Below are 25,159 nucleotides of genomic sequence, written 5' to 3' on the forward strand. Positions count from 1 at the left end.
CCATGAGATCCAATACAGCTATGTCATCTTAATTTGCTAGTTACATAGCAATGTTTATATACTGCACTGCCCCACCCCTAAAAACGACTTGAAATATTAACATATATCATCTTCTTCATATCATGATATATCCCAAAGGTATTGTAATATATATGCTAACGTCCATATTGCCCAACATTAATTCAAACTTACTTATTTGCTAATATGATGTACACAGAGCAAGGAACAACTTGCCGCTTTGTCTCCTTCCCGCTGAGGTCTCCTCGCACTGTGGGGTATTCAGGTACACTCGTAATTTTTAGTGTTAGGCGCTAATTGTTTTTTCACTTTTATTCACGTACCCTCTTATGGCAATTGACGTACGCTTGGTGGTATGCGTACCCCGCTTTGGGAACCACTTTACTTTGGAAACAGTGCAGTGGGTTAATTTGTGTGTCACATGTGTTGACTTGTGTTTGTTTAGCGTTATGGTCGAGGTGGTTGCCAGCTTGTGTGTTAAAAGTTTATATTAACTACTTTGGAAGCATATGGTGGGACAAGGTCTGGTCAAGGTTGACATACAGTATAGACACTTCTACATTATTTGAAAATAATTATGTACTTCATTAACTTCACTTCGTCCACTTGTATTGTCCGGTTACTGTACATACTTATGTGTCATTCACCACTAAACAGCCATGATGTCCCTCAGTTTGTCTATGTATTGATCTGTAGCTCAACAGAATCCATTTTATGTAATAAAAAAAAAAAAAGTCATTGGGAATTTAAAAAAAAACTTTTATTTTCCTTACAGCAGTTAGCAATAGTTCAACTATAGCAAGCACAAAAATAAATACAAATTTTAAATAATTTCATTCAACAGAGTAGCGTTCCACGTTTTAATAGGGTGCATACAGCCATGGTTTCCTGTCTTGTCTCTTTGTCCTTTGGAAGTTATTAGCAGTTATCGGTTTTCGTTCTAGGTCATGATCAAATCGGAAAATAAACCTAATCCATATTTAATAAGAAGCAGACGAGAAGAGCAGAGAGGAAGCCAGGGTGGTGCGCTTGGAGAAGCAGTGAAGCGACAGTGTTAAACATGCAGGGGAGAGATGCGGTGACACATGAGGAAAATACCAAAAGCAAGGTGCATTCAGGTTCAAAATCAAAAAATCATTGCAACTACCATGGGGGGGAAAAAATACATCTCTTATGTAAAAAGAAAACGTTGTGACAAATGGAAAGTCACAGTTTGTTGTGTTTTCTCCCTGATGGATGTAAAAGCACGACGCAACAGAGGAGACAATGTCCTCTGTGAACCTTTTCTCCGTAAAGTCCAACTGTCCCATCGGAAAGCTCCTCCACAAAATCACTGATGTAAAATTTACAAATGCATTAGAACATCCAGCTAGAACCAAAGCACCCTCCCGCTGTCTTGTTGCTGGTCACAGAGAAATAGTTTACAGCTCAAAAAATATATATTCCCAAGCATACACACACACACACACACGCAACTTCGCATCGACTATGACTTCAGTGCATTCATTTGTCTCTGTCAGGCTACCATCACTTTTATTTCCCTTTGTGGGTGCATTCTTTGTGCTCCCATGTGCTTTTGGCTGTCGTACGGAGGTCAGGCAGGGCCACATAGTCTTTTTGGAAGCGGGAATTGGGCGTTCGCTGCCGTTTCCTCTCCCCTTGCGTGGTGAAGAAGGCGTCCTGGAAACGCATGCTGGACGCTGTGGACTGTCAGTGGGAGAAAGGTTTTAAGTTGCTGGGTATGTCTTTGGGGAGAAAAGTACAGTGCAATCTCTGACATGGAACATTTCAATGTGTTTGCATTCTGTATTGTTCCCACAGGAAATTATGGAAATTCCACGGTGTATTTTTTTTTGCACTCTAACTGTAATACTTACAAGTCTGCGCTTCACCTTTTTCGGCAGGTCTTCGTCCAACGTATAGACATCGTCTCTTTTTGCTAGCACCTGAGAGCCATCCTCAAACTCCACCTGAAACATACACATACCCACGGTGGTCATGTACAGGTAAAAAAAAAAAGTAATAACATCTGCCAAGGTGGAAAGATGGTGGTCTGCATATCAATATAATGGATGCTTCTAGCAAAACTCTCATTTGTATAAAAGTCGAAATGATAAAACATGTTTACTTGTGCCATCACTTCATAACACTAGTGCAGCTCTCCTGGCCGTCACTTCATTAACACTACATTACTGCAGCCTGCATGGCCATAATGTCATGACACTACATTACTGCAACATTTTAATTTAAATGTTAATGGGTTGTTGCTAAGGATATGTACCATCTCTCCACAAATCTTCATTTAGTTTTTGCATTATTATAATAATCACCACCAAACAGATGAAACGGTCTGTGTCACTGATGTTTGGGAAAAGTCCTTGAATGAACTCCTTTAAAACAACCTCAACTTATGTGAGCGAGTGCGTCACGGATGCATTAGTGCATAAGTAATGGTTGACGCCCGGCCGACTAAATAAAGCTTTAAGTGGAGGCTGCATGACTCTTAGCTTGGTGAATATTTCAGAGAGTTTGAATAATGCACGTGGTCACATCCTTCTCTCATTCGCGCATCTAGCTCTCTTCCCATCAGCTCTCACTCTGAACGGTGCTCATGGCCGCCACAACTTCAGCACTTCCCCTTCATATCGAGACGGTGTCTTTTCTCTCCTGCAGCTATTCTCATATGGACATGAAAATTGTTGACAGTCACGATGGTTCTGATGTCAAGGGAGTTCAACAACTTTGCCGCCACCTCCTCGCTTCCACGCAGACACAACTTTGCATTCAGCTCACATTCGCAAAGAAGAGAGAAAACTGTTTCAGTGGGTCACCTGTGTCGGCATCATACCATACCTGGTACATGTAGGACACGTTGGATCCCAAGTATTTGGCACCGTAAAAAAGTCCATCAGGCCACTTCACTTGAACAGCTTCCCCAACTTCTGGAGCACCCGCGTTGACGCAATCTCTGCTCTATAAATATAAATAATAATAACAGTGAGTCTGTCGGTATGCAGAGAATAAATGTTTTAAGTTAGTGGTCCCTCAACACTTTGCAGTTAAAAATTCTGTGGCTTCACTCGATCAACTTTTTTTTTAACAAATAATATCAATATTTGGCAAGGTTTACATATCCTGGTCTAAATTAATCATTTTCAAGTGTTCCACGAAGTAACACCCAAAGCCGCCTTTACACTCCTGTAGTTTTTTGTTTACAATAAATTGCTGAACTCCAATGCGAATGTTACAGGATCACTGCAGGGTCACAGAAGATGGTTTTAACGCTGCTTTTAACATAGCATGCTGCCGAGCTCATAGTTATTGTCCAATTTGTTTATTGTAAACTTAAATGTTTTCAAACAAGGTGGGGATGCAGAAAATATGGAGTCCAAAATTGTTTTTTCACCATGTCATGTCAAACATCCCATGGCTGGCTCTATTCAGTGTGAACGTAATCTAATGCAATGTCTCATCAATGCAACGTCCTTGACGCCTGGTGAACGGAGGACTACACATAACTTGGCTTTTCATATTTTTGATTAAAAACTGTCCACCACCAAAAACATGCATGTTAGGTTCATTGGTGACTCCAAATTGTCCATATGTATGAATGTGAATGGTTGTTTGTCTATATGTGCCCTGTGATTGGCTGGCAAAGAGTCCAGGGTGTACCCCGCCTCTCGCCCAAAGTCAGCTGGGATAGGCTCCAGCACACCCGTCGCAACCCCAATGAGGATAAGGGGCATAGAATAGGATGGATGTCTTATTCCTGTTATTATATTGGGTAATACAAGTGTAAAGGTGACTATAGGGGTGTTATTTTACCTCTAGAGGGCTCTAATAATGTTAAAAACGTGAACCTATATATGTAACCAGAAATTTTCTGGCTTCCTCACTTTTTTTAAGCCTCCCATAGATTTCCTAGAAGGGGCCCTAATTAAATACATCCTCACCACTATATCCTCGGGGTAGGTATCATTGGAGAAGGAGCCATCATCAAACATGACCTCATAGAACATCTGGGAGGTGATCTGCGTGACCTTGGAGCTGTAATAGCGCAGGTTCTTGTGCTTGGAGATGACCGTCTGGCCAAGTGAGATGGGTGCTTGAGACGCCCGCTGCTTCTAATGAAAGACAAAGAGCAGCAATTAGATGTGAATAAAAGGTGATTACACTATCTGGTCGAGCTAAATTCTTCTGCTACTCTACACCTTGTTGGTATTTGAAGGGTTATTTTGAGGTCTCAGTGTAATTTACATCTCAGGGCAAATAAATAACCAAAAACAGTAGTTGGTGTGTTTGAACTATTGAGATAAATCAATAAAATTGACTTAAATCAGCGCATTAAAGAAAATTCCCTAACTCAAATTCAACTGTTAGAAGTGCAGAGGAGCTCCATATTGTCCTAAAGTATCTCACAAAAGTGAGTACACCCCTCACATTTCAGCAGCCATTGTAGTATATGTTTTGATGATAGTATATGTCCATGCTGAATGAGCACAAGACAGCTGCAGGAAACACCACAGGCCTATAACTTACAGCCGAAGAGCTCCGTGACTGGTGTCTATGGCAGGTGATTGACACCACATATGGCCAATCATCAGGCTCCATGACAACCCCGGCAGCATGGCCACAGGTCACATGAAAAGAGGTGGGGCACCGGCCGCACGAGCACTGGATGCAAGCACCCGCCTGCCGCTTGCCTGCCCAGCGCTTACGACAATAGATGCACTTCTGTGAACACACACAGACCACAACAGTGACTGACGTGGAGCAGCTCACTCCACTACTTATTAACTTAAAATGTCACTATGCAATAGAATGAGGGTCATTGGGTCTGTCAAACAGAATTTGTCTAGTTCAGGTCCTAGCAGGCAAGAGTATTTGCTGTTGTTTCATAATAAAACAGTATACACTCCTGATCACGATTTTAAGACCAGTTGAAAAATCGCATTTACATTTTGCATTGTTGGACCATATGGAGCTGCAGTGGTTAGTGTGCAGGCCACACAGAAAGGAGACCCGGGTTCCATTCCCCCGCTCGGGCATCATTTGTATGACTTGAACTGAAATGTATGCTGACCGAATCAATATGTAACTCAATTGTGTTACAGAGAGCCCAAAATCTTAACATTTTGTCCAGCTTTACATGAAGAAAACTATTCAAAACATACATAAATACAGATAAATTATGAATGAAAAGGATAAATGAACATTGAAGGTTACTTTTATGTGATTCTTTTATGTGACTTCTCCTAAAAACACAATGTGTCAGCAAGGCACCAAACAGACACAATTGTCCTACGTTGCCATGAGTTATTTATTGAATTCAATAGTTTCCCGCCTCAATAAACCAAAATGGAGCCAAAGAAAGTTCTACATGCCAGCATTTTGACATGATTGAGTTCAAGAAATGACTCATAACAAAACAGGAAAATGGTGTCCATGTGGTGTCTTGCTGCCACATTGCCTCTTTGGGAACAGTCACAACATTTAAGGTAAAAGTAACCTTAAATGTAATCCCTTTCTTTTGTCATTAAAATGGTTTTAGAATTGTACTATGAGTGTAAAACTATAATTGTAAGAGTAAATTGTAAAACCCTGTTCTGACCCACTAATGACATCATAGACAGGCTACATAGCTGACTTCCAGTTGCGGTTGCGGTTTTGTTAGCAAGCTATGCTAGCAAGAAATCATAAAAATACAATAAGAAGACAATTGAACTAATGCACTTGTGTTAATAATGTGTCAAATGTGCACCATATTGTGTGCTCACCAGAAAATGTATGCAAATTGGGCAAACCGATAAATAAATACATTTTCAACATTAACTGAAAAAATGGCCACGGGTGCTAACCAAGGTTCCACTGAACAGCCGTCCCTCATTTACCACGCTTAGTTGGTTCTAAACCCTATACAATATTAATAATAGTGATAGAGCATACAAAAAACTGTTTATGACCTTCTAAATACAGTTTTCAGCATTATTACAACCCTGTGGACATGATATAACACCCCCATAGTCACCTTTACACTCCTATTATTCTTTGTTTACATCACATTGCGCAACTCTTAAGCACAGGCTACAGGATCTCGAAAGGGAAATACAACAACTACTTTAAGCATAGCACATCCAACTTCTAATTTATTTATTCTAAACTTATGATAGGTTTTGAAACAAAGTGTGGAAGAAGGACAAGGTAAGAAGCCAAAAAACGTATGTTGCATCCAAGGCTGGTAATATAGTCAGGTAATGTCTTATCAATGTAACATTCCTGACACCTTGTCACCAGAATATTACATATGATTTGTATTTCAACATATTTTGACTACCACAAAATAGTATTTTGGAAGTCAAGCTAGCTCATAATAGTTCATGTTAAACTATTATGTTAAGCTTCAGCAAAACAGAACATGGAACAAACGTGATTAACAAGCACATTTGCAGTGACGGGATAGTACTATTTACATTAATGTGAGTTTACAAAGCAAAAAGCATCTTTTCATTCCTAGCTTAAAATTCACTGTTTTGGAGTCCTTTAGTTGCACCTAAACATTATCAACTGTGTGGTCTTTGGAAGCTTGCTCTGCATTTCCATGTGGGAGTGCACAAGAATGAGTTTAAGAAAAAACAAATTAAAAGACAATAATGTGAGTCAGCCTGTGGTCATGCCTTGGATTTCTCACGTCATTTAAAACCACAGTGTACATAAACAAATGGAGGAGCAGTACAGATCCAAGCAGCAGTGTTGTCCACACACAAAACATCCTGTTCCAGAGCTATGATACTAGAAGGAAAGTCCTAAATGAGACCAATCAAATGACATCATCTGAGGTTTTGGCACTGCAGTGTTTATGTTGTGGACGGACATGTCCTGCACACAAACGCTACCACCATGCATCCATGCGCAAACACACTCGCACCTACTCCACAATTTGGCACAATGAACAGCCCATCAAGTCCAAACACATCATTGTGGCATTTCCGCTCTTGTCAAATCATTTGCTCTCCAACTAAGGGGGAAAAATGATGACTTCCTTCCATTATAACCCCGATGGCTGCCTCTGCCAGGATGTTCCCCATCACAGCCCATTTCTTTCAGAAGCATCTACACTGTGTGTCTTTAGCTGCACTTTCACATCACTTGAAATATGATTTACTCATTAATTCATTTCTAGGGAATCCTTATAAAATATCCATGAGTTTTGACAGTAAAGAATTAAAGCCACTCAATATAGACTCGAAAGAACTCAGCAGTAGCTTAACCTCAATGGGAATTAGATGGGTGGTAAATGTGTACACGATGCATCACGTCACGTTATTAAAAATCAGAGCTACATGATGAGTGTAGACAAGTGTGCATGCAAAAGTACGCAATGTTAGAATATTAAAAAGGGCAAGAATGCAGTACTGTAATAATTATTTGTTTTAAAATTTTAGAATATTTGAGCAACACAGGCAATATTTTCAGTTGCGTAATAATTGTAAAACATTGAGTCCTTAAAGGAAAACTGCACTTTTTGGGGAATTTTGCCTATTGTCCACAAATCTCATGTGAAACATTTCTGTGCCTTCTAAAGAGAGAAAAACACTTAGCATGAGGGAGCTAACAATGCACATTATGGGACACACCTTTTAAAAGACCGTATTAAAAAAGCACCAGCTTTACAGTACAAACAGTACTGTGTCTTTTTTACTTTTTGTAACGGTAGCCCAAAAGGTTATATAAATGCTTTATTCCAAATGCTCAGCGTTTTTCTTATTAATGCGGCCTCCTTAGCTTTGCACATGTATTTCTGAACTGAGAGACGTCCGCTGCCTGCGTGCCTGATGACTAACTTGGCCTACATTTCCTCAACTTTTCCCACACCTCTTCTATTATGGACGTCCGCGTGCTGACGTGCCGGCCAGACTGTCTTGTCTACCTATTGAGGCCAGCATGACAAGATTCTGACTGGCATGCAAAACAATCGTGTGTCTGCAAGAGGAGAGTCTTTTGTGTTAGTGTATGTGTAATTGTATCAGCTTAACATAATTGTTGGAAAAACAATGTGCATGAGACCACAAATAGTGTGAGAACATTAACATACTTTTTTGTTTTAGCATCCTTATAGGAGCATAAGCCTCTTCTCGCAATGCTTGTGCCCTCTCTGGGGTGCGTTCGGGTGCCTGTGTTGAGCCATGCGTTAAGAACATTCCCACCGTAAATTATGGATGCGTGCGCGCCTGTGTGAGTGTGTGTTGTGGTAAAAAGTCAATTATGAATGTAGCGGGCCGCTGCAGGGGCAACGGGTCCAGTGCTGGCCTCAAAGCACGTGGCTCGTAGAGGATGTAGATAGAACAAAGGAAAGGTATAACATCCATAAACACACACACTATAAATAGACAGCTTCATAGTGATGCTTTGTAATGAGATATAGCATCTCTCTCATTGCCCGGGCAACATCATCGTGTGTGTTCAATAGTGATGGTGGATTATCGCCCTTATTATAGTTGTACAAGTGCTTCTTTTTGTGTTAATGTGTCAATTCCTGAGGCGCTAACATTATGTTCTGTGCTTCTAGACACTCGAAAAAAGTTTATTTAAAGACATAATGTAATGTGATGACACTAAAATGTTTTACAGAGAAGAGGCAGAGGCAAAGCAATAGGCCTAACAATACACAATACAAATACAGAAATCTAACAGGATGTTGACCCGGGTTGCTCATTTTTGTCCCACGAATGAGCTCCAAGTGGCATTCATGGGACAAAAGCCAACTTGCTTTTTTATAGTGTCACTTAATCTTGCCATCTTGTTTTCATTATAATAGTTATGGCTTGTCTTCCAAACACTAGTTGTGTATCCAAGTTCAACATAAACACGTAGTGTCTTGATGCTATCATAGGGGTCTCCAACAGGTAGCTCGTATGCTAGCAATAGCTGATGTTGAGTAGTTGACCAAATATTGTACCCCTGAATATTCAATTGTATGACGTTTATTATTAATTTTATTGTGTGCTATTGTAACATCTAGCTAACGAACATCCCATCATGTCAGCGGATGTCCATAGAGGCTGCTGTTGCTTATTTCAGGCTTTTGATTGGCTAAATAGCACTTGATAGCCTGCAAATGCATTATGTATTTATCGATTATTAAAATTTTAACCCCTAGTGTTGTATGCAATAATAGTTATTTGTGACAATATAATGCAAGCGGAAATGAGCAGACAAGATTCATCTTGGTTTATCGACTTGAGCTAGGAACTTTCCTTTGTGTTGAGCAATCATGGTGCCTGAAGCACAGTGCTAACTATGGTGCTAACATGTCAGGTCTGCTGAGACACATTCGGGCTCTCTCATTAACCAAACACACGCATGCATGCACAAACACACACACACACACACACACTCACACAGCCACACATTTGCACATGGGCAACTTCACACACAAAACTCCTCTTGCACCCACCAGTGGTTAATTATCTCGCTTTGATTGCGGGCATGTTCATCGCACGTCGTTAATTGGAGCTATGGACACTCCATTAATTAGACGGGAGCCTGTCCTTAAGGAACTGAGGAATCGTGGTGCTGGCTGCGGGTATGTGAGTAAGAGCTGCTTACCAGTTTGTAGCGCTGCATGGGGATCATACTGGTGTCAATGGGACCCCGCTTGGCTTTGTTGCTGAACCTCGCCTCCGGCAGTGCTACTGCACACATGATGTGAGCCCACCTAAACACACACACATATACACTGGTGTGATTAAGACACTCAAATATTTGTCCATGCTCTGGGGATCACAGATGACTTTGTTGAGCTAATCACAGAGCAAAATGATTTATACTCACTTGTCATTTTGGGTTTTCTTCAGTGCCCCACCTCTGAGGTTACATAAACAGCATTCCTGAGAAAATATTGAGAGAGAGTAAAAGAAGATTTTAACGAGGCGGCTTTCATGTGTGTCTCTGGGTCTGGTTCATAGGAAAATTATTTTACACTGATGGAGTCACTTTCAAAAGGCTTAAAAGGTTGCCGTTTTCATTCAGTGCCTATCAAAAAGGAGCCCACGCTGTGATTTACGGCTTATTTAGTCAGGTAGTACACAATATAAACAACTAGCAACATTTTTGTGACAGGAACAGAGACCAATGTTGCAACTCACAAAGACGTAAGTGTAAACGAGCAGGACATTTCATATTATATTATACAGTATTATATTGCTTACCGCTGTGGAGATGCCCTCTGCACAGCGATCACAGGACCACTGATCACTGGCGTCATCCGCAGCAACGCCATAGCAACCTAAAATGACGTTGGAATTGTTACAATTACAAAATACATGCTGAGCCAAAACTGCAGATCAGGATTTGCATTGTGTGGTGTGTGGCAAGGTTCTAGCAAGTAATTTCAATTATTTACAATATTACACTGCCTTCCGTAAATGTAATTGAAATAAATAAGGGTAAAGTTACTATTAAGTTTTTAAGGTGTACCAAGCATGTATATAAAACCTGTGTAATATTTTATGACTCAAATTTGCTCTGCACAGCTCTTCAAAGTACTTCTACTACTCGGAAGGTTCCCAACAAGTGTGTGCCCTTAGAGCCCGTCGAGGCATTATGGATCAATGACCTCTTGAGAACAGCTACTGTTTTTGTGGACCTATTATGCATTTCCACTTGTCTGATCTATAAATGATGTTACAATGTTGCATTCTTATGTTAAACAATGCCAAAGTTTCAGATAATGAGGTTTGCACGTTTGTAAGTGAGCCCTGAAATAAGTTTGGGATGGCTTTGAAAGCTCCGTTTCAGAGAGTTTTTTTTAATGTACCACCATGTTTTGTGACATAAATACGATCTGAACGTCCTTATATGTGCTAATACAGTATTTCTATTTCAATCACGTTTAAATGGGATTTGATTTGTAAGAATTCAGCCTGAAAAGTTTCTTCCATCTCAGAATATTTTACCACCAATGATTTGTAAATTACACTCCTTGCTAAAGAAGGAGTCATGGAGCATTAAAAATAGCAGCCTTGACTGGAAATTTATACAAAAATGCCAAGAACAAAAGCTGGGAATAACTGAGCCTCAATATGTCCTTGCTGTTTGCCTGATGTGTTTGCAATCTACATATCAAAGCGCTCTTTGCGTGACAAACCCCAAATGCCCCCCAAACTCATTGCTGCCACAGTATGCTGGGACAATATGCTTCCATTCATGCAGCCAGGCCTTTGTAACCCATATGGCATGGCTGACTGACACAGCGAAAACATAAACAGTATGAAAGCAGACACTTTGTGTGAATGTTGTTTTCTTTTGTTTTGATCAATGTCCTTGGTTAGACATAGCAGAACAAATGTGTCATGAAAATGGTGGTCTCTGAAAAGAAAAACAATATTTGGGATTTTAAAGTCAGGCAAACGTGAGCCCATTCAAAGCAATCTGCAGGGTAAATTTTAACTAACAGAGACATACAAGCTATGGGAGTTTTTTGTTTTTAATTTGCAACAAACACAACTTTGTGTATGAGTGCTTGTCTTTGCTCTTTTCCGCTGTTATCCATCACCAAACCAAACGTCCAATCCCACCTGCCTTTCCTTCCCAGAGTTCAAATAACAGCCATGAGGGAGAAAGCAGCGTCAATATGTGCTTACAACCAAACTTGTGGTATTGTCATCAGTGTCAGATGACACAGAGTGCAATCCTACTCTGCAACCATGCACGCACAGAGCAATTAAACATGTGTAGAATACATACAGTGTGCAGCGGTGAGGTGCACACCTACACACTGCATAAATAACACTTACAACACTCTCCGGAATAAAACATGAAGTGAGATCAACCCTAGTGGCATGGCAAGGATTGAAAGCGACTTAAGGATAAGCTATGTCATTTTTGAAGCAGGGGATTCTGGGCCGAGGACGAACATTTAGGGATCTTAAAAGTGCGTGTGCGCATGTGTGTGTCTGCGTGCGTTCACCAAATAAGGGCTTAAGATTTTTTTTCTAATGTGTGGATTTGGGGAAGAATTGGATGGGAGTTTAAGTGTGTGAATGAGGGATTTGAATGTACTGTGCCTTGTGTCTGTGTTTTGACACTGGTTATAGAAAGACGCTGCAGGTCTCGGTGAAGGCTTCTGGAACAGACTTGGGAGCTTTTGGGCAGGAGGTATGCAAGGCATGCACAGAGGATGCATCCTCATCCTGTTGACGAGGGCAATAATAAACTTTAAATCCACAGAAAAAGGGGGGTGGAACTTTGAGAAGAAAGGATTCAGAGCTTAAACCCACTGACCCTCTAAGAAGCGAGCATGAGATGTGTCCCAGTGGAGTCAGTGGCAAACAAAAGTCTTGAAATTATTAACAGTATTTTCAACACCACTTCTATCTGAATTTAAACAATGTTATGTGGACTTGGAAGATACATACTTGCATGTACTTGAAGGCAGCATCCCTGGCAGTAGAGCAGAGGTGAGGTGCCGTCTTCCTGTAGCAGAGGGTTGGTGGGAGTTGGAGGGCAGTTTTGCTCACGGAAAGAAAAGCAGATCTCTGGTATGAGGGGCTTGCTTTTCCTTGGACCCAGGTAACAATGTGCAGGGCCTTTGTTAGGGGACGAGGACTCTGATGTGTCCTCTGCTGTATTGGGCCTGCTGTCCTCTGCTTTGTCTTCCCCCTTGACGGGGAAATTAACATGTGATTTTCAGCTTTTCAACAGAAGGGAGTACTGCATAAAATATTGATTCAACTCCATCATTGCAATAAAAAGCTATTTTAGCCTCACTGTGTAGGGAGCCCATGAACTACATTAACACTAACTCCAGTTTCACTCTAAACAGTAAAGATAATTCAAGACAATATATTTTTCAAATCCGTTGTCTAACTTGGGGATCGGTACCGCATCAGTTATTGTCGTGTCACCACTTGAGCCAATATGCACGTTTCCCTGAATTTAGAGTATAAAAACATAATCTATTCTATTAATGACTAGCCTCCAAATAAAAAGAAACAACCACAATACTGGTAAATAACCATAATATGAGAATTATATAATTCTAATACTGTCATACAATAAATAGTATGCCTTATTTATATGTACTACAATACATATGATATGCTAGTATATCTTCTGTATTTGGAAAATTTCCATTTATAAGATTATTAAAAATCTATTTGTACAAATAAAGGCCTCCGCCATGATAAATGCCTTGTCACCACAAAGACGCCCATGCCATTATTTAAGCACAAATTCTATGTAATTTATGCATACGTTATAGCAATTCAGGAACTAGCAGGAACCAAATATTAGATTTAGGCCATGAAATGAAAATATTTGAGTAACCATGCAGAACTGTGTTATGACTTATACAATTATGTGTATTAGATACCTATGGATGTAATTTTTATAATGTCCATGCATGCTTCAGTGCCCACTCAAGGTTATATACAACTTCCTGTGTCAAATAAATCCTTTCTGTAAGGGGCTTTAGGGCTAAAACTATTAAGTCAGACACAGAGTGGTGTGTATGTGTATCGATTTCTCTATTATCAGCTAAGTGACTAAAGGTCAGAGGCTCAGCTATATTTAAGATGTGTTACTGCATGGTGGCCATCTTGCAATCAATTCAGCGCTACACATACAAAGCAGCACCTCCAGCTCACCTGATAGTAGGGCATGAAGAGTGTGCATACAGCACAGTGTGGCTGCACGGTGGCAGCATGAGCGTTGTACTCCTTCTCATCTGTGAAGCAACTCTTTCTGTTCTGCCATAAGTAGATCAGCGGCTTCGCCCACGCCTCCATCTCTGGCTCCTCCCCTTCGTCCGCGAGGCTTGCTTCAGGGGGCTCTAGGTGTGGGCATATTAACATCAATCACATTCGAGCACGTGGTGCATATTTATTCAGTTTTTTAATATGTGAGTTAGTATAAAAAACAACTTGCTGCTAAATTGCATCAAATCTATCACAGGAGATGGCAAATCTTGTCAGCGCAATGACTAAAATTTATAGAAAGACAAAATAACATCAAATTATTGTCACTGTCGTCATAAAACTTCGCTTTTCAGTTACTGTAATTCCATTGTAAAGAGTGAAGATGGCGGCTGAGTGATTGAACCTTCAACACTAATGTGGAGATGAAGGATGTAAGTGAAGGATGAAATTGCGTGTACATATGAGCCTCCACAGTTGATCATTTAGGGCCCTCCGGCTTGTAAACCATAAAAACAAATGGAGTATCTATCACTACGGTATTTTATTATAATGGCCAGAGAAGTAAATCTTTTTTGCTTAATGTGCACATTGATGTCAGAAGAATCATTTGGGGGGAACATAAAATGTGAAAAATGAGCAGAGGTGAGCAGTGAAATGGTTCAGCGGTTGTAAAAAGCAACACAAAAGCTACCTGACATTGCTTTGGTTTCTTCTTCTGTGTATTTAGACAAAGTCACTTCTGTTTAATTCACAACTGATGTAATTTTCCTCATAGTTTCACTATGTAAACAGAGAAAATGGTATGTGCCATCATGTTGTTGATGTTGAATAATGATTCCTGGTCATCAGAGCCAACTTGTCTTCCGGTTCACTGCCATCCATAAAAGAAAGGTAAATGATCATGGCTTCTGGCTTGGTGCCACCCGCTATGCAACACAAACCATACTGAATGAGAATAGCACTTGGTTTTCACGTCACTGTCAGTCTCTCGTAAAGGCTAAACCTCACTCAATGAACTGTGTTTGAGTCTGTGTGTGTGTGTGTACTGACCATCATCACTGGCAGCCTGATGTTTGACCGCAGTGGGTACAGCCCTGGCAGTGGGTTTCCTGAGTGGGAGACGCCAGCTCTTAGTGGTCCTCTTTACAGACAGAGCAGGGTACTGACATGAATAGGAAGGTGAGTGAGTGCAAATGCATAATTTGTATAGGAGGACTGAAAGACAACTCTTTGATAGAACACTTACAGGACAAACCTCCCCTGGTTCCAAGACTGAGTAATCACACTCAAAGCTACTTGGATCACTTTCCTCCTCATCAGACGAGTCACTGCTGCTTTCCCCATTGGCACTACTTGGGTTGTCGCGCCCCTCAATGTCAGACTCCCCTTCCTCCATATCAGACACCCCATCTTGTTCTTCTTCCATGAGCAGAGGTGAAACACCACCACCACCGCCCACTTCACTGCTTGGAAATTTTTCACCAAACTCCATATCCTCAGCAGCACCGACTGAAGCTAGTGAAGTGGGCTCTAGCTGAGCCCAGGTACGAGGTCCACCATCCCCCTTTTGGCTCTCATGAAGGTCTTCACCTGCGTCGTCCAAATGAGTTACTTCTTTGCACTGGGACTCGGCCCACAAAGTGTAATGTATGGGGTCATGGGTGAAGACGGAAGGTTGATCTGAAGAAACGCTTTGGGTAAGAACAGCAGGGTTCTGTGAGTTGAAGTTATTCCAAATGCTGCTGTGGTCATCTTTGAGTTGTGTGCGTGGGCTACGTGGCGTACAGTAAGGAGGACAGTGGGGTTGCTGTAATTCAGAGTGATTGTGCTGTGGGGACATACCAGTCAAATGAGGGTCAACACTGTTTTGGACTAGCTTGTGAGGCGCTACCGCTGTTAAAATGGAATGCTGTTCTATTTGGGGTTCTACGTTCTCACAAGAGGTGCCAATGTCTCTAAAATTCACCATCACTGTGTGCTTTTTTGCATCAACTTCTGACATGAACTGACTTTCATGGACAACAGCAGATGTTTTGTGAGTGTCACTGCTAGATGGATTACTTTCTAACCTTGAAACTGCTGTGCTTTCTAATCTGCCTGCACAATCCGAATGCCAGTTATTGGCATGTTCTTTACAATGCCGTGAATCACTCTCTTCCTGCTGGGCTTCATGGGAGGATGGACGGCCTGCTGAGGTCTCCCGCTGCAGCACAGGTGCAAAGCGGTGGGTGCACGTGCTTGATTTTGTGGCATCAGTTAGCCCATCCTCAGCTGGTGTGAGAGAGGGCATCTCTTGGGTCAATACTGGCGGTAGAGGGCTGATGCCAAATGTATCTGCTGGCTCTGGGGTGAGGTGGGGCATTTCCACTGCACTCCTTTGTAGCAATGGAGGACAAACATCCTCCTCAGTGTTTTTTAACAGATGGTCCTGTACTAAAGAGGAGGAAAAGACGCACGACGCAGAGGTGTCTACCTCTACTAGTTTCGGCTCTGGGCCTTCCGCTGTAGTGCCTTGCGGATGGATATGTTTTTGGTGAAAAGTGTGTGATTTTTCTGACGCTATGTCAATGCTGCTGTTAGTGTTTGGTTCTGGGCTACTTAAGGGGTTTGAAATCTGAACATCAGACTCAAGAGGACACAAGCACATTCCTGTTTCAGTGGAGGTACTGGAGGAGGTGAGTTCAGCGTTCGCCTTGGGAGGGTCCCTGGTAGAACGGTCCTGAGAAATTAAGAGGTCTTGAGGTTCAGGAGGGCAACACGGCGACTTGTTAATTCCTTTGTGAATTTCAGTTGGCTCTGACCAATCTCCAAGTCTTTCAGGAGACCTATTCTCTGAACGAGAGAGGTGTCGGGTATCACTCTCTGTGTCAGTCTCGGCCTTCAAGTCCTGTTTTGCTGAGGAAGCAGGACTGGACTGAGCTTTTTTGGGATCCGTAGTAGAAAAGCCCAAACTGTTGCTCTCTACTCTGTTTACCTTGACGACACACATCTGCCTACAGCGACCTGTGGATGAATAACAGGTTGAATATCAAACTTTTAAATATATTTTGGTATAAATAAATGGCGTTTTACCAGGAAGCTGAAAAGAGTTTTGACAGTGTTTCGTCTTCCTTCCTCCACTTTTCTCATCCTCCTCTTCTGACCTTTCTGACAGACAGGCTGTTTCCCCGACAGACCGTCGCAGTTTGGACCCAGGTGGACCACAAAGGCCTTTCCTCTTGCTGCTGCACAAAGAACTGTCATCCAGGGCAACAGGCTCCCCCGTAGTTCTGAGACGCTTTGAACGCATTCGAAAGTGGCAGCTGCTGTATGAGAAATGAAAACAATAAAACATAACAATTCAACGCAGACACCGTTCCTACATTTAAATGAATATAATTGTCCGCTGCAATCCAACAAAATAACACAACTACTAGAATAGAAGAACAACACCTTTTACTGGAGGATTTTGTCCTGCAGCGCCTCTGCAACCAACTCTGCAGCTCAGGTGTTGTACTGGGAGTGGCTCGTGTGTGGTCAATGGTTGTTGAATCTTTGCCCAGCATCCAGCTGGCATAGCGGTCTGGCTGAAAACGCTTTACAAATGGCTCCATGGATATTTTGACCATATCTTTACTGCAAGTACACTACAATAGGAAAAAAACAGGGAATTTGACAATTATGTTAAACTAGCATATTTGTTTCAATAAATATTCATTTAAATAAAATGACAGGTGCATAAACACACTATACTCCCAAGAGTCACCAAGTGCTCTGTGCAGCTGAAAAAAAATCACTTCCAGCTATTATAAGAGGAAATAATCATTTTGAAACATGAAGCATAAAAAGTTCAAAACAGTTGATTGGTACCTGTCTGGCATTTTTGCCATAGTCGATCCAGCGTACAGTTGCAAAGTTTGTCGACTCAGCGCAGTTGAAACCATGATTGAAGCCAGCGTGGTATCCATAAGGGAAGGTGACCATGAACTCTCCAGCCTCCTGCGTGATCTGAAAGTTTGAGAAAGAGAGGATATAAGAAAACACAGATCAGTGTCTTTTTAATGACAAATGAAAGAAGAGAAATGCATGATGGGAAAAAAAAGACACTGCATGCATTCTTTCAAAATATGTGTGGGATGGAAATCCGTTTTCTTAAAGTTCATACATAATACAAATTGACACAATAATACAAATAAATAAATAATACACATTCAATGTCAAGACAAGGAGCACAGAGTGCATTGTTTCGACAAAGGAGGTAAAGCCCACCTTATCAAAAGGAATGCCATACTTCTTCAGCACAGAGGGCGAGATTAGAGTCATCTTGTGACGGAGAAAAGCCTCACATCCTTTGAAGCTATTAGGAAAGAAACCTGATAAAACACATGAAACAATTAAAAGTAGAATTCCCTAAAAGACTGTTTTACCACTTAAAATTGTTTTTAAACAATTGGGTTACATCAAAGTAGTAGTAATAGCATTCCAATTACCGGTAGTATTTTTCTTTTATGTACATATTAAAACTGTTCTTCAATGTTTACTTCCCCAACTTGATTTATATAGACCATACATTTGAAATGACAGTTTACCAGTAGCTAAGCGTTCCAGTCTTTTCCCATGCTCCGGGGGAATGGCATACCTATTAGGCAAAAGAGAGACATTAAGGCACTATTAAATCACTTTAGAAGGAAGAGCTAGTATTATATCTTGCGTGTGGCTCAAGCAGCTAACCCAAGACTGCCATCTAGTGGAAAGTTAATGAATACATGCGGGAACAATTAGCCTGGTTGCTGTTTAGGGTTCCCTGAATGCATAACGTTACCCCCCTTTTAGATGCGTGGGATATCCATCATTATATCCCTTGTAAGCTTAACAGAACAGTGAGTGACAAGGGGAGAAGCTGAGGTGACCTCAGGAAAGGAATCATAGGTAGGTGGTGTAAAGGATTCTGCACTGGTGAGAGCATATTTCTTTAAGCTGCTTCCATCCAGGGATGATGCAGTGTATCTCCCTCTGTGTGTGTGTGTGTGTGTGTGTGTATCACTGTCTGGCTGTGACACTGATCCCTGCAGGGTTGGAGAGCCTACCCTGCTCTAATGAGAAGAACTTCCTCCCAGGCACAGACAGAGAAATGGAGCAAACAATGCTGACAAAGACTTTTTTTTCCCCCTCTACCACCTACAATCCTGTTCTTTGACTTGATCATTTTAAACTTTGCTTCTTTAAACCCTGCTTCTCCTATTAATCATACACCCATGCATTCTTTTCTCTCTGAACTTACATCATCAAAAATGTAATAAGGCACTGACTTGTTGTTAGACTATTTGGAATTATTATACTAATACAACTTTAGGCACACCTGCAAAATCTAATAAAATTGTTTCAAAATGTATTGTTGTGCATTAATTGTATAAAACAATGAGTCGGGAAAAGCTACTACCCATACAGTACTTGCAAAGACCGAAGGGATACCATAGATACTCCAACTAATGCCTCTATTCAATTGACCACCAAGTCACCTATAGTTACTAGGTGCTGGGTCAAAAAAAGCACCTAACCTCCAACATCTATATTTAGCACCCGTCTGTACTCAACCACCTGATGTACTCCCCCCCCACCAAATAGCTATTTTACATTTGAAGCATCTTGAGTTGTCAGCATCCTGCAGCTTTATCTACCTCTGCAGGGGCTTCGAAATGCCGGCTGCACTACTCAGCTGTTTGTTGTGAAACTCATGCATCTTACAATGAACTGATTAGCAGTATTATTGCTGACTGGCCTAACGGAGTCATACATACAGTATGTGGAGTGATAAGTTACGCTCACTGCACTTAGGAGGGACAATTTCACTTAAAAGAAGGAGGTGAATTTAGGCATCGTAAAACGCTCAGTGTCAAAGTGGAGGTACTGTATCAACCCACTGGCTGCATGCCCGGTCCAACCTCCTAAAACGCAGCAACTGTCAACAAGCATAAAGATGGTATTCTTGAACATATGAAAGGATCTTCTACTTTGAAAAAGATGATGATAACTAAGCAGTGTCATGGGTCTCATTATAACCTCCTCCTCCCGGTAAGCGCTGTTCTGTGTACAGTGACATGTGTTAAGCTAAGACTTAAAATAAAACTCAGTTTACAAAGTGGTAGGAACAAGTCATTCAAAGACTGAGGAACACGTTTATAAAACTTTTTCCCATTTCAAGTTTATAAACTAATCACCTGCTTGTAATTAGCACTCCATCATCTTTGCAGTTCAGGTAATTACGCATTTAAGGTAAATTAAAATATCGACGTGGCTGCCCGGTGGACGAGTGGTTAGCACGCAGGCATCACAGCCAGGAGACCTGAGTTCAATTCCACCCTCGGCCATCTCTGTGTGGAGTTTGCATGTTCTCCTACGGTTTCCTCCCACATTCCAAAAACATGCTAGTTTAATTGGTGACTCCAAATTGTCCATAGGTATGAATGTGAGTGTGAATGGTTGTTTGTCTATATGTGCCCTGTGATTGGCTGGCGACCAGTCCAGGGTGTACCCCGCCTCTCACCCGAAGACAGCTAGGATATGCTCCAGCACCCCTCGCGACCCTTGTGAGGATAAGCGGTAGAAAATGAAGGAAAATTGATGAATAAAATATCAACTTGGACTGATTAATAAACCACAATGCCACCTCATAACCAATGTAATTTCCTTTTACTTGTTCCACTGGTCTTACAAAAACAAATGTTATACAACAGCAGTCATCTGATCAATAGTTATTGTGTTTTATTAGTTTAATCTAAACTACAATTGCTGGTCTCTTTATTTTGACTAAAAGCTTTCCTTGAATGCAATGACTTTAGTGTATTTACGTCCAATGTGTACCCAGAATTGTAATGCAAGTCCAATAACTGCCTTGACTGGTCAATAATGAAAACAAGCACTGTGACTCGCCCTGGGCTAAGTCAGTATGTGTGAAGATTTAAGTGGGGAACAAGTTGTTGTGAAGGTTGGAATTATATTCACCTTTTTGGAAAAGGGTTGTTGGTAAAATATATTTGTGGTATTTTTACAGAGAGGGATATGAAAAAAAGTGTTTGATTTTCCATCCCCTGCACATAAACAGCCATACTTACCAGGATTTGGGCTCGCCAAAGTGAAGGTAGTTGATGCTGTAGAGGTCCATATCCTCTGTGTGCCAGGAGAAGGTGGTTTTCCACATGCCAAAGTACAGATATGGAGTGTTGACGCCTTGAATAGACACACCACAGTCCTCTTCAATTACGTCCAAGATAGAGTTCAGGTGGCCAATGTTCCATTCCTCCACATCCTACATGATCAAAACACAGTGAGACTGGCATTGGAAATTGAACATACAAAAGGTATTAATAAATATTATAAATAACGGTTATAAATATATTGCCTCCTACAACGGAGCCTAATGCTGTTTAGGTTGTAAAATTGGCAATAAAAAAAATAAAATACTTGGGAACGATGTGCTCCTTAAAATTGTATGAAACATCAGAGTTCGAACTGTTGCATTAAGCAAGACTTTGGCAAGGAGCAACAAGGAGCAACAAATATGCAGTATTTTAAAGTGGACAAGGCGACAGAAGGAAAAGAAGTCTACCTCATCGTAGAGGCTGCCGCCAACATCAGCACCATATATAGGTGAAACAAAAGTGAGGTTCTTCCAGTATTTACGCTCCAGATCTTCATAGTTTAAGTAGCGAGGTGTGCAGTACCTGTGGAGTTAAAAGAACACAGCTTTGTGAACCTGGACCATGTATAGTTACCGACTCATGATGTCAGTGTTTTCCAACTTTTCTTCTCAAAAAACAAACACCCCTGGTGTAAAGGAAGAAATGCCTGTCACAGGGCATGTAATATAAATTGCCATATACTGTATATGGTATTGTTGAATGAAAAGGATGCACCACCAAATGTATGATTATTGGAAAGGGACAATATTTTTCTTTGTCTTCATAAATTAAAAGTTGGTGAAATGTACATTCACCAATCAAAAATGTCTTGAATATGTAGAATTATTAACATTATTAGCGCTTATTGAGATAAAGTATGAAGTACTGTATAATAATGTACGCATACAATTGTTTCTACTGTACTGTACTCACATGTCACTGTTAGCCAGTCGCCTGAACTCCTGCACACTGAGTGGCTTCTTTTGAATATTGTACTGAGTGAAGAGCCCGGACTGCCCGGCCACCATCTGCTGGATGGGAGCATCGATCATCAAGTCGTCTATGTCGTCATAGGTACGGCGAGGTTTCCAGCCTTTTGGAGGAATAACCTGAGGAACAGAAGAGAGGAATAAGGTACTGTTGATTCCAGGAAAACTACAGGCGCAGACAAAGTAGAGCTTTCCTACCTTAGCCAGACCTGCACGATGTGCGCCCTGAGATTCCATATAAACTAGGTATTTGTTGAAGTCCTTGAACTCCTCCATGGTCGGCCTGAAGGTCATGATCTTGCAGGTGGGGTTTGCAGGGGTGGACACCTCTGCTTCCGCCATCCTGTCGCCTCATCAGATGGAGCCTGGAAAACAAGAATGATAAAAATGAAAGAACACCTTAATATGCTTATATAGGCGTGACTGAAACCCTCAAGCAGCACATTGTCCTGAGGAAAAAGAAAAAGAAAAGTTTATTTTTCTATTTAAATATTAAATGTTGTGTTATTCAATCAAGAGACTTGTGTTTACTTTACGTCATTTATTGTCAAGCTTGTCGTGCTGCTCAATTTCGTCCAGGTCATTCTGTCTCTTTCTAGTGAATACCACACTACCGGCATACAACTACCATTCATTTTCTACCAGTTATCCTCACGAGGGTCGCAGGCGTACTGAAGCCTATCCCAGCTGTCTTCGGGCAAGAGGCAGAGTACACCCTGGACTGCCAATCACAGGGCACAAATAGACAAACAACCAGTCACACTCACATTCATACCTATGGACAATTTGGAGTCACCAATTAACCTAGCATGTTTTTAGAATGTGGGAGGAAACCGGAATACCCGGAGAAAACTCACACATGCACGGGGAGAACATGCTAACTCCTCACAGAGATGGCCCAGGGTGGAAGTGAACTCGGGTCTCCTAGCTGTGTGGCCTGCATGCTAACCACTTGTCTGCCGTGCAGCCACTGAATAAATATGTATTAAATATGTATTTTGGCCAAACCTTTCATAAAAGAAAGAGTCAAAAGGCAAGATGAATGTTTAGAGAGAAGCATGTTTACTTCTCATTTAATTGGGTCAGATTGGAAACATTATGCTCCGCAACAGGAGTTGGGCATCTTATACAGCAACATACCAGAGTGAATGCAAATGTTCATCAGAAACTTATTTAACCACATGTGGTTCCTTACTTGCGTTCATCACCCAATCAGCCAGCAATTTTAATGAAGGACAATGTCCCCCTGTCACACAATGTCCCCTGTCACACAACATAACAGGTGAAGCAGTTCATAGAAAATGAAAACTCTGGATAATGAAAGTGCCAGCCCAGAGTGCCCAATAGAAAGCCAATAGAAAATCTCTGAAAAATATTTGGTGACAAAGCTATTGAAATGCTTAATTTAGGCCAAAAATACTTAACATTAAACATGTAATTCATATTAAACAACATGAAATATGCACATATCTTAACTAATAACAGATCATATTCAATAAATAGCACTATTTATTAATTAACATATTGTTTAAAAACCGTGATAGTGAAACCCCAAAATTCAATCCATACAGTGATGAGGAAAAACTGTATTGATATATTATTTAATTTGTGCGTATCAAGTTAATATATATATACACGCATATACACATACTGTATACACACACGTAAGCGAGCTTTCACAGCTTGTACTTCACGTTTTGACCACCAGGTGGAGGTAGAGATGCCCATAAAATAAATTTGATGCCACACGATCCTTTCACGATGCCAAGGAGGACTCTTCTAGATTTGTCTCATGGGCCCATCCCACTCCCAAATCTGACTTGACTTCCCGAACAAACAAAGAAACACAATGCCCACATTGCAACCTGTGTGATTTTAAACCGTATGCGGATTCGTGTCGCGCCGTAATGGCGTGAGACGTGATTATGTAACACACCTACAAGCTAATCCAAGATGTTATTTGAGAAAGAACAACTGATTTTTATACTTTTGGTTTAGATCACTCGCCATTGTACAGTTCATTACTAAAAAAAAACAGTTAACTTGCGTTAGTCGACACGCCTCTCATGAAAATAGAAGACAAATTGTAGATAAGACATTAATGGCTTCTGTCACAAAACTTGGCTTTTAACATTGCATGAACGTGAGCGACACGGCTCATCATTGTTGTCTAGCTGACTAGCGTACGTTTTGTTGTGATGCTAAGTAATGGCCGAGCAAATAGCTCTGCTCGCTAGCTCATTACATAGACGTTGGCTTCGCTTTAAATATGCGTTTACTGAAGATTACTCAACAGTGTTGCGGTGGCTGTTAAAGACGATCTCTTTAAAAAAACACAGCTAACTACTTAGCTAGCCACTCATGTTGCTAACTTCTGAATACACACTGGATTTAAATGTCCCACGCAAGGTGGCTACATAAACAGGCCCACAACAACCACTATCGGTGTGGTTAAGTGCATTGCAAGTGATTTCGTTTTAAATCACCGGTGTATAAATACTTGCGCAGTCCAGTCGTGAATAAATAAACAAAATGCAATTTGCCCACTGGCATTAGCCAACTTATCTAGCTTGCAATGCTAGGTATTAGCTGTTGATGGAAGCGCAGGGAAATGCACAAGCCTGTGGAACTGTCTGCCTGAAAAGACCATGCAGAATAATTACAAGTGTGGAATATTTTGAGTTTCGAAAACAAACGATGCATTACCTTGATTTAGAAAGAATGAGTCGTGTTGTTGTTATCCCTTTCCTTCCTTGTCCGGGCCAGCTGATTCACATAACTGCTGCTGGTACTGGTGCTGCTCGTCCACGATGTCCCGTGTTACGTCGACGTGACTACAGAGAAACGCAGACCCCTCTCGGGAGCGCGCATAAAGACGAATCTGGAATTAAATGGTTTGGATTTCTTCAACACAATCAAATTATTCAATTGATCTGTTTTTAAAGCCACGCATCAGATAGTAGTCAGTAGTTAAAGTTGAGGTTTTTATGCACAACCTTAATATAACACTACATGTGATGTAAACTTCTTTACATTGTAAATATGATTTGTTTTACCCTTGTTCCTCTCACCAAAACAGTAGGATGATGGGTGGAAAAAAACACAATATCTGCATTTACTCAAAATAAATAAACACATTTTTTCACCAAAACAAAAACTATAGTGCGATATTTTTTCACACAAGATGAATGAGTATCAAATGAGGATATATCAAATATTATGGGTGTCACAAGACACTCAATTCACGAGACAAGACGAGATTTTAACATTACTTTTCAGAAAAGTACAATGAAAAATG

General features: G+C 41.0%; 1 protein-coding gene across 3 annotated transcripts; it reads right to left on the minus strand.

The window, feature by feature from the left end:
- Positions 1–760: 760 nt before the first annotated feature.
- kdm4c (lysine (K)-specific demethylase 4C) lies at positions 761–24,711 on the minus strand. Of its 3 annotated transcripts, none has more exons than XM_058085649.2 (22): positions 24,568–24,711; positions 22,060–22,226; positions 21,806–21,981; positions 21,301–21,415; positions 20,807–21,000; positions 18,284–18,333; positions 17,964–18,067; positions 17,565–17,702; positions 17,148–17,341; positions 16,788–17,017; positions 14,962–16,718; positions 14,766–14,877; positions 13,665–13,849; positions 12,435–12,678; positions 10,227–10,303; positions 9,850–9,905; positions 9,625–9,733; positions 4,558–4,752; positions 3,972–4,142; positions 2,872–2,991; positions 1,896–1,988; positions 761–1,725 (listed from the first exon to the last, which is right to left on the minus strand). In XM_058085649.2, the coding sequence occupies exons 2-22, from the start codon at positions 22,201–22,203 to the stop codon at positions 1,552–1,554; spliced, it is 4,638 nt and encodes a 1,545-aa protein (XP_057941632.2). In that variant the 5' UTR covers positions 22,204–22,226; positions 24,568–24,711; the 3' UTR covers positions 761–1,551. The 3 variants fall into 3 exon arrangements, with proteins under 3 accessions (XP_057941632.2, XP_057941627.2, XP_057941648.2); XM_058085644.2 differs by having other exon boundaries at positions 16,788–17,020; XM_058085665.2 differs by lacking the exons at positions 761–1,725; positions 1,896–1,988; positions 2,872–2,991; ... (4 more) ...; positions 10,227–10,303; positions 12,435–12,678 and having other exon boundaries at positions 13,705–13,849; positions 14,766–14,824; positions 16,788–17,020.
- Positions 24,712–25,159: the final 448 nt, after the last annotated feature.

Source organism: Doryrhamphus excisus, linkage group LG9 (genome assembly GCF_037039965.1).
Source record: "Doryrhamphus excisus strain RoL-2023G ecotype Guam linkage group LG9, RoL_Dexc_Guam_v1.1, whole genome shotgun sequence".
Lineage (NCBI taxonomy): Eukaryota > Metazoa > Chordata > Actinopteri > Syngnathiformes > Syngnathidae > Doryrhamphus > Doryrhamphus excisus.

What these genes read in the sequence shown, in the direction of transcription:
- kdm4c (XM_058085644.2), bottom strand. Translation starts at nt 22,203, where the DNA reads ATGGCGGAAGCAGAGGTGTCCACCCCTGCAAACCCCACCTGCAAGATC. An exon ending in ACTGGAACGCTTAGCTACTG is followed by an intron (nt 18,068 to 18,283) that starts GTAAACTGTCAT and finishes GTGTTTTATCAG; the next exon opens with GTTTCTTTCCTAATAGCTTC. An exon ending in CCATGCAGCGCTACAAACTG is followed by an intron (nt 4,753 to 9,624) that starts GTAAGCAGCTCT and finishes GTGTGTTCACAG; the next exon opens with AAGTGCATCTATTGTCGTAA.